Source organism: Martes martes (genome assembly GCF_963455335.1).
Source record: "Martes martes genome assembly, chromosome: 14".
Lineage (NCBI taxonomy): Eukaryota > Metazoa > Chordata > Mammalia > Carnivora > Mustelidae > Martes > Martes martes.
Genome location: NC_137902.1, coordinates 89,780,431 through 89,793,288, shown reverse-complemented (window position 1 = coordinate 89,793,288; position 12,858 = coordinate 89,780,431). Strand labels below are relative to the sequence as shown.

At 45.5% G+C, this 12,858-nt stretch overlaps 1 protein-coding gene across 1 annotated transcript in view; it reads right to left on the bottom strand.

Annotated features, from left to right (window-relative positions):
• The window catches only part of LOC308355342 (contactin-associated protein-like 3), a gene marked incomplete at its 3' end in the record, with an annotated part of 127,040 nt that overhangs the window by 79,291 nt on the left and 34,891 nt on the right, over positions 1-12,858 (bottom strand). The window contains exons 3-7 of the mRNA XM_080823518.1: positions 10,979-11,182; positions 10,171-10,355; positions 8,947-9,090; positions 5,653-5,914; positions 145-291 (exon numbers count right to left, since the gene is read on the bottom strand). Coding sequence (XP_080679644.1) covers positions 145-291; positions 5,653-5,914; positions 8,947-9,090; positions 10,171-10,355; positions 10,979-11,182 — 942 coding nt within the window. The remainder of the gene's footprint in view (positions 1-144; positions 292-5,652; positions 5,915-8,946; positions 9,091-10,170; positions 10,356-10,978; positions 11,183-12,858) is intronic.

The following is a 12,858-nucleotide window of genomic DNA, read 5'->3' as shown; positions in this document are numbered from 1 at the left end:
GCTTGACATTCTCATTGACTAAACTGAAAGAGAAACCTCACTCTTCAGTATTAACCTTCATTTAAAATTGCCGATTGTCAGAAGGCAGGAGCTGGAAAGACAAGGATGGTTTGATTGTCAACACCGCCAGCTCCTTTCACTTACCGCCCAAATAATAGGTGTCCCCTGAATCAATCTGGCCATGCAGGGAATGAGCCACAGAGGCTGCCTCATCATCCACCATCACACTCAGGTGATTTCCTTTCAATGAGAGGGACACTGAATGCCACTGCCCATCACTTAATCCGGCACCTGGAAGTAAACAAAATTGGGTAAGAAATTCCTAAAATCCCTATAGATGCAGCTACACAGAGCCATGCTTGAGAACAATACAGTCATGATCTTAGACACCCTACCAAACTTCACCATGAACCCACCTGAAACCCACCAGGTTAGTTAGCTGGCTGGGCAATGGAGACCCACCACAAAGGACAGCTGGGCCTCTCAGAGAGAAAGGGAGAGGCTTGGGACAGATGTGGGCTTCAGGGTTTCTTAACAGGCAATGAGATCACGTGGTATCCTGGTCATGTTTATCTAGGAGGAAGGGGTTACCTGTGGAGTGAGGCTCATTGAGTAAATGTGTGGTTCCAGAGGGTCCTTGCCTCTGACCTCCCACAGTCATAGATTGGCCAGTCGTGTTCTAACACAAATTATATTCTCACAAAAATTACTGTGGTCCGTTAAGAGTATTAAGACATATGTGCACACGGCAGTGGCTGTGTTTCACTTTCTCATTGCTTGTTTAAATCAGAAAAGTACAGGGAGAAAAAAAGAGAAAAGAAAGAAAGCTGAATTGAAAGGGGAAGGAAGAATCAAGAGTGGACAGTCCAAACATTCTGCCCTGGACAGCGCAATCTTAGTTCCTCCCAGGGCTAGGACTTTAACGGACTAATGCAACAGGATCCTGAACAACCTTAACATGACCAAATATCCTAGTCCCCTGGCACAGGGAGTACTTTCCCCTCTTCTAGTTTGTTAATATTTTAGGATGTTGAGAAGCATAAGATTTTCCAAAATTGTTGTTATAAAAATAAAATCTTGTCCCTACTTTCATGTATTATTACTATATATAATCTTGGTAAACTATTTAGAAAAATATACCATATATATCAATATAACTCTTTAGAAAAAATGTATCAGCAACTTAAGTATTACTAAAACATGAAATTTCATTGAACAAAATATAAAGTTTAGAAAGCACCACATTAAAGTGTGTGTGTGTGTGTGTGTGTGTGTGTGTGCATACTCAATCACTGTCTAAAAATGGACAAAAGCCAGTAGAAAATATTTTTAAATATTAACATTAACTTTGGATGGGAGAATTGTGTTTGTCTTCATGCCCATTTTCAATTGGCCAATTGAGCCATTCGTTCAAAGGCAAGGGACTCCTCCCCTCCACGGGAGGTCACGGCCACTGTCACAGCCCCAGAGACACCTGCTGCTCTGAAGGAGCACAGTGAACAATTGAAATCTTTAGAAATTGTCTTGCCCAACAGGGAAACAGTCATAAACAAACACTTCAGCTAATTGAAAACAACAAAGTGAGACTCTTGATTTCTTTGATGTTGTGCCCAAGCTCACGAATGAGCCTGCCTGACTCTAAATTGATAATCTTGGGGAACTGTCCTGATAGATTAGCCTATACCTCTTGCAAATGAGAAAGGTGCCGACTGCTTAGAGCCCTCTACGTTTGGAAGTCAACCTGCAAGGGTCAGAAGTTATTTTCTAGCTCATGGGGTATCAGCCCCAAAGAAAACACGGCCATGTTTCCAGTGGAAAGTTAACCAGGCATATTTAATTTAGTATCAGAGTTTGGCCCAAGGAACCTAATCAACCCCGTAAATCCATGTCCCTCCAATGCTCGTTAATATGTCAACGATACTGCAATTAAAAATGAAAATACAGCTTTTTTTGCCTTGGCTTCATTTCTCATCAGTGACGTTGACATGGATTCAAGACCCTGTGCACGGGAAATGTTTCTGGCCTGACCCAGAAGGTCATAGGCCCTACCATAAAAATCGCGATGCCTCTGCTCCTCTCAGACTGTGAGATGGGAGCGATGGTACTTCCCAGCACTCCCTTTCAGGGACTTTAGCTCTTTACCGTGTATACACATCTCTCACGTTCTGTGTCACATTCATGAATCCAAAACTGTCGCAAAGACCCCACACGGGTTATGTTCATGAGCAATGATGAGAAAGCCGACAACAGAATCTGCAGGATTGCAGTCAGATACTCAACACCTACATTATGACACTGGTCCTGAAGGAATCCACAAGCAAGAACCTGGGAGTGTCCCTTCCACTCTTGTCATTCGGGATTTATTTTGAAGTGTACCTAACATTATCTGTCAGGATAATCCATTTAAAATCTGATGTTAATGGGGCGCCTGAGTGGCTCAGTGGGTTAAGCCTCTGCCTTCGGCTCAGGTCATGATCCCAGCGTCCTGGGATCGAGCCCCGCATCGGGCTCTCTGCTCAGCAGGGAGCCTGCTTCCTCCTCTCTCTCTGCCTGCCTCTCTGCCTACTTGTGATCTCTCTCTCTGTCAAATAAATAAATAAAATCTTTTAAAAAATAAAATAAAATCAGATGTTAAAAATCCCTCCTGTCTCCTCCCCCCCCACACCTACTCACCTATCTAGGACATAGAGTTATTTCCTGGGATAACTTGCAGAAAACACTCCAGAATATCTCCTTGAATCGGTAATAGATGCCATTTACCTCTATAATAAAAGACTGTTTTTAATAAAATTCGACATTCTCATTTAAAAGTGAAATGCCTGCTCTTACGATCATTCTGTTTCTCCCCATTATAATTCTCACCCTTTGTGTTTCTTTTGTGTGTCTTCTACCCTCCCCACTTCTGACGGAATAACGGCTTGTCTCGCAGGCAGCACTTACAGTCAAAGGATGGATGGAGAAGAGAGGGGCGGGGGTGTTTTGATTTGTGCTACTGGGAACACAAGGCTCATTCTCCCACCCACCCCCCAGCTCCACAAAGACTTCAGTTTTGGGGGGGGTGATGGTCTTGGAACTAGTTTTGGAATAATGAGAACTAAATGTTTTGGAGTGACTGCTGACTAGCAGGCACAGGGCTCATGGTCTGTAGGCTCAACATCATTGTTTCTACCATCAGTCACACTAGTGTCACTCTAAAGATGAGGACCCGAGGCTTGGGGAGAACACAGGTGGCACTTTTCGAGCCCATCAGCCCTAGCAGCACAGAGGTGGTTCTGGAAATGGGCCTGGGAGATGAGTCTTCTCAAACAGAACCTCCCACCAGCTTGTGTCAAATCCGTCCTGATCGCAGAGAACACTGCCCTGGGCAGTTGAGGCCCTTCGGGAAAGGGTGGACTGTGTCTTTTCCTACAGAAAGGGAACACACACTCCCCTCCCCTCCACTGACCTTCTGTTCCCACCTCGCTCCACTGGCCCAGCTCCACAAGCACACAGACACTAGGTTGTACACTCCGGACCTTTCTAGATCCCTTCACAAACACAGTGAGGTAACTATTCGGAAAAAGGACCCAAAAGCGGGAAGCAGGATGAACGGTGACCGGATGTCCTTTCCTGGCATCCGACATGATTACATTTCACTCAACCTTTAAACTTTGGTTCTTGGTTTGGTAGGTGCTTTCACACATCATCCAAGGTTTGGAATGAAAACCAGTCGCCATCTGTCTTCTCTTCCTCACTTTCTGTGCCTCGCAGACACTGCGCCTTTCTCTAGCAGAAGGCTCGTGGTCCCCTGCCCGGAGCGCATCTCTCAGGGACATTTTTCCAACAGCATCTGCTCATTCTGTGCCTCTGTGTCACGATCCTTCAGAGTTTTTCATCACTGTGACATTCATGATGCTGATCTGTGATCCGTGATTACAACGCGCTGAAGGCTCACGCGGCACCATTTCTTAGCAATAGAGTATTTTTTTAATTAAGACGTGTATATTGTTTTTCCAGACGTAAAGTTCCTGCACATTTAACAGACCATGGTATACTGCAGACATAACTTTTTTTTTTAAAGATTTTATTTATTTATTTGACAGAGAGAGAGATGACAAGTAGGCAGAGGGGCAGGCAGAGAAAGAGGGGGAAGCAGGCTCCCTGCCGAGCAGAGAGCCGGATGTGGGGCTCCATCCCAGGACCCTGAGATCATGACCTGAGCGGAAGGCAGAGGCTTTAACCCTGAGCCACCCAGGCGCCCCGTAGACATAACTTTTATATGCATGGAAAAGCCAAAAAAAATCCATTTGGTTCACTTTATTGCAATATTTGTTGTATTTGGGTGGTCTGAAACCAGACCTGAGTATCTTGGAGGCAGGCCTGTATTTCAAAGGTAAAGAAAACAAAAACAAAAACAAAAACAAAAACAAACAAACAAACAAAAAACCACACCCCTCAAATGCTTCTAAAAAAAAGCAGCAAGAAAAATGCACCTCTGGTTTGTTTCCAAAAATTAATGCATTGCCCAGTGAAAGCTTAAAAATCAATTCAATAAAATATTCCTATAATATTTCAGTGCCAACCTTCAAAAAAAGTTAAATAACTACTCCCAGCGTGTTGGAAGGGAGAACGGTGTGTACTCACGTGAAGCAACAACAAAACACCATCTCTTCGTTAGTAAGGCACGCAGCTTGTAAATCTACACAAACCAAGAGTGAAGCGATTACCAAAATCTGACTTGACACTCCCTGGTTGTGCTCATCTGCTGAGGTCCACAAGGGAACTCCCTACGCCGGTGATCAGATTTTTTCTTTTATTTATAAAGAGAAACAAAGAGCTACGTTTCATTCCCGGTGTTCAATCCCGACCTGGTAACCTGGGTCAGGCGAGGCGCTCCTTCCGTAGTCAACACTCGTGGAACGACACCTACCTGGCTCTACGTTTTCACCAGCACTCTAACACAAAACAGTCCCCAGACTCCGAGGATAACACGACCCTGGAAGGGAGTTTAGAAATGTGGGTCCTTCTTGGAAGCCAAGCAGAACATTCGCCCATAGTTATAAGAAGCCTTACCCAAAACAGGAATTCCCAAAGGAACAGAAAATCTGGGAAAAATCATAACTTCAAATATTATGATTGGTGTGCATATAGGTTCAAAAGACAGGATAAGGAAACTCTTTTGTCAGGACTCCAACCTAGGCTACTGTTCTCCAGTGTCTCAAGCGGACTGCCAACTCCCCACCATCAGTTGATAACTAAGTTATTTTTTAAACTTTTTTTTAAAAGATTTTATCCATTCATTTGACAGACAGAGATCACAAGTAGGCAGAGAGGCAGGCAGAGAGAGAGGGAGAAGCAGGCTCCCCGCTGAGCAGAGAGCCCGACGCGGGGCTCGATCCCAGGACCCTGAGATCCTGACCTGGGCTGAAAGCGAGGCTTTAACCCACTGAGCCACCCAGGCGCCCTAGTTTTTAAACTTTTTGAGAGGTATGTGTGATCTGCAGCTAACTTCAGATCACACTGACTCACATACCAACAACCTGGATGTACCTAGTTCAAAGGTAAAAGAACTCTAGTTCCCTCTAGAAGGATTGCGAGTATCTTACTGATTCCGTCACTCGTTTAATGCAGAGGTGACAGAAGGACCGTGCGGTCACAGCGAACGCCTATTACCTGCTGTGACGTCCCTCGCCGGGTGTCCGGGCTGGGAGAGACTCAGCCTGAGTTTTCCATCATTAAGAACGAGGACGAGAGCCGCTGGGCTGTGTTGGAATTGAGTGGTCAGCAGCAGCCCTGCCCTGTTCCACGTTCGGAATTGGAAAGCGACCGACACCTTGTCCTCTCCGACGGTGCCCGGCAGAGCTAAGTAACTCCTGGAGCTCGGAAAAGTCATGGGCACAATTTGTGGGTATGAGCACGAGAAGGACACATTTCCCTGTGAATACAGTGGAAAAGGATTTAGGAAGGGGCAGAAGGGACGCTTTCGTGAACAACAAGCTTTCCAAGAGGTGCAGTTTCCTATCAACCTTGCAGCAAGCGAGGACCCAAGACCTAGGCTTCCCCACCCAGCTGCAGTCCAGATCTACCTGACAGGTCCCTCAAACCCTGACACTGCCCTGGCTGGGCAAACCTCCTTCTGAGGCTTTTAGGGCAGTTCTGTCTCCTCCATTTCTGGGCATTGGCAAAGGAATCTGGAGATACGTCTTTCCCAGGCCTTGTGCTGGGCGCAGGTCACGACAGAGGAGACAGATTTCTTATACCTCGAGGCACTGGCTGTTTACGTGCGGCATGAAGCCCAGCACCATGGACAGCGGCTCCGGGGACCTTCCCGCACTCCCCTTGGTTGTGTGAACGCTTACACACTCGTCACTCAGGGGACACGAACATCTGGCTCAGACAGGCCAGGCCGTGGGGTTTGGCCCATCTGAGGCAGGGGTGTGGCCGGCCTGAGTGGGCTGCCCACCTCTTAGAGGTTCCCATGGGCCTTGTCAACCAGCACGCTCTCCCCAGCCTGACTTCTGACCTGCCGGCTGCCTGTTGCCTTTACTTCATTCTATTTTACTAAAAAACACATCTTTGAGCTTTAGATTGTGTCTGCTGCTCCAGGAGCAAACTTACCTTTAATCATAGTGTTTGGGAGGAAGGAACTTAAGTTCTTAAAAGAACTCCAATTAAGTGGGGTGCCTGGGGGGCTCAGTGGGTTAAGCCTCTGCCTTCACCTCAGGTCATGATCTCGGGGTCCTGGGATCAAGGACTCAGAGGGAGCCTGCTTCTCCCTCTCCCTCTGTCTCTGCCCCTGCATGTGCCTCCTCTCTCTCTCAAGTAAATAAATACATTCTTTTTTAAAAAAATTAGATAGATTTTCATAAATTCCAGAGGAATATGTGCCCAAACATTATCCTTCCTCTCCAAAATATATACCATAAAAGCACTATAATCAAGTCAATATGGCATTGGTATGGGGTAAACACAGCAGCGGGGCCCAGTGACTGACCCACAGAAAGATCTGAGACCACAGGTACAGCCAGTATGTGGTGAGAGGTAAGATTCAAGCCTGTGTGTGGAGGTTGGGTCTGGTCACTAAACAGCTCAGGCACGAATGGGTACCCGTGAGACCTAAAATAACTACTGATCCACACAAAGAGTAAAGCCCAGACAGTCGAAGACTTAAATTTTTTTTTCAGTTTTAAAGTAAATAAATAAATGAAACCACCTTAAAACTTCTTACAGGAAAATCCTTGAGACTGTATCTAGAGTCTAGAGTTTCAGAAGTATTTCAAAGCAAGACCAAATACTACAAAGCTATTAAAAAAATACATTAAGACATTGGCGACATACCAATAAAGGCATTTATATGCTCAACATGGCCCATAACATTTAATATAAAAGATATGATATATGATACATAATTATATTATAACATGATTTTATATTTCATAGAAAATTGGTTAATCTGAGAAAACATTTGGATCATGAATGACATAGGGTGACCTATGAAACCTAAAACTCTCTTATAAATTGGGGCACCTGGGTGGCTCAGTTAGCTGAGTGACCGACTCTTGATTTCGGCTCAGGTCATGGTCTCAGGGTCCCGGGATCCAGTCCCATGTGGGGCTCCGAGCTCAGTGGGGGGTCCGCTTGAGAAATCCTCTTTCTCTCCCTCATGCTTTCTCTCTAAAATAAATAAACCTTTAAAAAAAAAAGCATTCCCATAGGTTTCACTGAGTTGGAAAATGGAAATGGAGAAAAGCTCACATAAAACAACGCCATTTCTGTAAACAACACTCGATATGGAGGCATCGATATTCACAAAGCTGGGTGCACTGCTTGTAGAGGATTCGGGTCTAAGGAACCAAACGTGGAAGGACAGACGCTAGCTCCGTAACACGCCGGCCCGGGGGGACGGCCTGCAGCCGCGTGGAGAGACGAAAGCCTGACAACAGTCCAACCCGTCTGAGGGGTCCGCCTGCCTCGAAATAACATGCTCCTTATTCGCTGACCTAAGTCCCCAGATCCACAGCAGACAGACCCCTGGCCTTGGAGAGACAAGGTCCCAAACATGCCCAGTCGCCTGTTCGAAGCCACATCCGCCTTCCGAAGAGTCAAGCAAGTTTTCTGGCAAACCTTTTTCTTCCTTAGTTCCCAGGACTGATTTTACTAACCTCCCTTTGTGTATCTGTGGGCCTTGGCCTCCCTTTGCAGAACAATAGGGTGTTCCTGCACATCAGCAAACAGGCACCAGACCCCCGGGGCACAGCCCCTGAGCACGGAGGTAGGGTTTGTGGCTGGCACCACGGAGTCTGCCCGGGATGGAGAGATGCAGCAGACCACCCGCTCCCTTCACCGACCCACTCCTAACCCCTCTGCAAATCCCTGGGCCGGGCAGAAACCCAGCAGCTGGCTTTTGCACAAGAGTCCACCTTCTCCCCAGGTTCCGGGCCTCAAATTAAATTAAGCTCAAATTCCTTCCCAAACCAAATTCATCTCTCGAGTACTGGCCTTTCAAGCGAGTGACAGGCAGCTGAGCTAGGAGTTCAGTAACAGGAGAAAGAAGCAAGAGGAAATCAATCCCAACAGAGGCCCTGCCCTGAAAAGTCTTTATTCAGATGCGCCATGACGCATTTGCGAAAGCGTGCGTCTGTTTCCACACACCTGTAAAAATTAAGAAGCCGGTGATGGGGATGAAGGAGGGCACGTGTGAGGAGCACCAGGTGATGCAGGAAGTGCTGATTCCCTAAACTATACACCTGAAGCTAACACTACACTGTATGTTAGTGACTAGAACTAAAAATTTAAAAAGTTAAATTAAAAAATCAAGTTAATTATTCAGTGAGTTAAGTCAAATACGAACTAAAAGGTACACGTGATTGGCACTTTCCCTGCCTTCAGGAGAGGCACACTCTGGACTGGGTCCATCAGACAAGCTGCAGTTCCCTGCTGCTTTGACCTTACGTGTAGCTTTCTTACCATGACGCGGATCTGTGGTGTGTGTTTCTTGGACAAATCAATGATATCCACTCCATTATAGTAGAGATTTTCGAAGCAGCCATGAAAGTCTTTTTGCGGGAATGCCACTGATTTTCCATGTCCAGGAATCCCCCCAAAGCTGATCTTAGAAAGAAAAAAATGACATAAATAATACTGTTTAATGATTTTCTGATTGTCTGCCTAAAACACGTATGCTCAGCAGGTATAGGATAATTGCCTCCAATCTATCAGGCATTATTTTAACATTATCATGTTAATTTCAAGTGAATTTTTAGACATAAATGTACTGGTTCTTTCTTTATTACATTTATATAAGTAGGTTAAATACCCCTTCTCGAAATTTGCTACTCAAAGGGCTATGTCACTTCAGCTGATGGGGAATGTTGTACGTTCATTTCCACGGTCACTCTTGATCTGGGTGACAAGGCGGCTGACCATGATGACACTCTACTTTACAAACCTTCCTAGAACCCAGCTTCAGGGTCCGGGTCTTTGCCAGGACACTGCTGATGGGTTAGAATAATGAAGGCATCGATAATCTCATTCAGGACCAGGCTCTGCATCTGGCCTCCTCAGCTGAGGCCACTTACACTAAATGAATGTTGAAATCATCCCCTTTGCTCTGATAGATGTGCTGCGCAGAACTGGCAGAATAAAAGGTGTTCTCCAGTGCTGGTTAGATACATGCGGGCAACACGCCGGGGATGCGTTAAGCCTTTAAATGTCCCAAGAAAGGGTATTTTGAATCGCCTGACTTTGGCTCTCTCGTTCCTCGAAAAAGCAGGTTGGAACGTATGGTGATGACTTCTCCAAGCACCCTAGATTGCTAATTCTGTTCACGATCGCCCTAAAACACAGAGATCTCCAAGGGAACGGATCATGGTCAGCACCAGAGGTAACATAGAAAGCCGTCCGGGCACATGTATTTTACTGTGCCGCCTGTCCTACTGATAGCTCTTCATCTACACACTTTCCGAATTCAACAACTACTTCCTCTAAGGGGAGATCTCACACCTATGAGTGATACAACATCTCAACAGCGCATGTGGGTCTCCTGCTGGGCTGACGTCACCCGTGGGAAACATTTCGCCAGGATTCCAAATTACCAGCAACGGGTATTTCTCTATGTAGCGGTATTTTCTTAAAAGGTTATGTTGTGTTTAAATAATAAAATCTGTAATACTTGAAAAGAAATGTTCACACCTTATAATCAAGATCCAAGTAGTCGGACTCGCCCTCGGCCTGGAAATGCTGACTGTGCCTGTCCACGGTAAAATGGACATGCGTGTTCCCAAGCTCCATGAGGACAGAATGCCAGTGCTCGTCATCCAGCAGGCTGCCCAGGGTGAGGGTCACACGGGCATCAGGGGAGGGCAGGTTAGCACGGCCTATAAGGACAGGCGAAGCAAATGAACCGCCCCATCCAACCCGGTACCATGACTGCCATGTGGGAGGTCAACTCTTCCCCCAATCACTTTCCTTGCACACTTCTATCCGGAGAGCTGGTCAACTGCCTTTACCTCAGCCTCATGTACAACCTTCTCTCACCTGGGAATGATTTCTTCTACCTTTCTTGTGTTTATTATTATTAATTATTGCATTTTCATTTTTCTTGGAAGTATCTTCTTCCGAGAACCTCACAAAGAGCACCGCCTCATGGTTTCGGGGATCCACCCCTCGTCTTTACAATATTACCAGGTTGTTTACTGAACCTGTGCAAATGGTCTTACACACTAATCGAGCTATAAAACTTGTTACAGTGAAGTACATCCGGGATACATGCGTGTTCCCCGTAGTACACCTCAACCGTGGAGTGACCACGCTTCCATTTGCCCAGACCATTCTGTTTCATGCCTCTTGCTCCAGAGTAATTATTTCTAGGGTCTTCTTTCTTTCTCGAAAGTGTTCTGGTTTCAGGATAAATTTGCTACTTCACTGTGAAAAACGAAGCATAAAAAGATACTGCCATCTAAAGAGACATATTTTTGAAACCACCCACTGGGATTTTTACCTGAATTAAGCGATAAGATGAGCTTTCCTCTAACTAACTGCAGGGTGACGTGTTTGCCGTTTTGTCCTTCTCTGTGGAGTAGAATCCCGTCAGTCTGCCTGGTTTTAAATTTCAAAGAAATAACATCTTTTGCTGGACTCATGGATTTCTGATTAAACGTGTATAGCAAGGAGCTGTTCCCATCAAAGTTAACCATCTCAGATCCTACAGAAGGAGACATTAGAAAATAATCTAAGTATAATACATCTTTACTCATGCACTGAAATGAGCAAGTTGACACAAACACACACACACATAATATATCTCTGCTCTGTTTAGTCCAGGGGGGAAAAAACGGTGCTGCCCATCCTCCCTGATACCTGTAGTTGAGATCCCTAACCTCCACTCTTTGCCTTTTCTGACATTTTCCCTAACATGTATCACCTAGAAATACTTCTGTTGACTAAGCCCAATTGCTTCTGCCTTTGGACTGGCCACTTCTCATCCCGTAAACAACGAAGATCGGTAAAAGAGTTGAAGTCACTCCCCACGGTGGCACATCGCGGCTATGAAGCTGCCATTGTCCCTCAGCTCTCTGATAGTCTTATTTTTCCCACTATCAAGGTCACTTGCTTTCTCTTTATTGAAAAAGTTATATTTTATCATTCATGTAAAAAGAACACTGGCCAAAGCAAGCAAAGACAGAGCAGGAGAGCACAAGGGGATTCATACTACCCAGAAGCATCGCTCGTATTTCTCATATTTCACAAGTGAAAAGACAAGACGTAAAAAGTCAAAGACCGTACGATTTTACTCATACGTGGAATCTAAAAACAAAAGGATTGAATAAACAAACAGAAAGCAGAACCAGACCTATAAATGCAGAGAACAAACTATCAAAGGGATGGGGTCGGGGATGGGTAAAGCGGGAGACGCGGAACGGCAGGTTCGGGCTCCGGTCATGGAGTGAGCGAATAAGTCAGGGTGTGAGAGGTACGGCCAGGAAATTAGTCAACGATACTCTAATCGAGTTGTACGGGGATGCGCGGCAGCTACGCGTGCGGTGAACATCGTACAATCCCTAAAATCGTCAAATCACCATGTTGCACACCTGACGCTGATGTAACATTGTGTGTACGCTGCACTCAAATTTTTGAAAAAGAGGTTTTTTCAAATGTGTGTGTGCAATAAATGAAGTATAAGAGGAAGCCAAAGAAGCAGGAGGCTGATGTCTCCGGAGCCGATGATACGACATCGGGTTTACTTAACTTCACAAAAGCCTGGGGCCAATGTACACGAGGACCCGCATTTCATTCAGACGAACCAAAATATTTACAGTAAACCCTTTACGTTCACAACTCTAAGGAATCCTTTATTTCATGCAGCCACCTCCTGAAAATTCAGGAGTTTGATTCTAGTTCCCGTACATGATGGAAAATATATAAACACAGCAGAGTGTCTAAAAATCATGGAAACAAGCAATTATTCTCCATTGCATGGTTAAATGAATGTCTGATAAAAACATATCTCTTTGTCAAATTCGAATGATGTCCCTTCTGCAGTTAGCAAAGAAGAAATGTTTGGTCCACAAATGATTTTACCAGGCTTCTTTTGATCACATTGGGTTGGTCCCCAGCTTCCCTGTTGTCGCTATAGCTTTGTAAGAGTAACATTTGGTCTTCTAGGGATGAGGACGTCGTGGAGTGTTGGGTAAGCACAGAATCCGGCCCCATCCCAGAACTGCGACTCTGCTGGCCTGGGGTAGGACCTGAGAGTCTGCTTTTTTAACATGTCCCCTAGCGATGTAGACGATGTCGATGCTGCTGGTCTGGTGACTACATATGAGAACCACTGCTCTAAAGAACCTAGATTATATTTCCTGGAACATTCCCTTCAGGCAA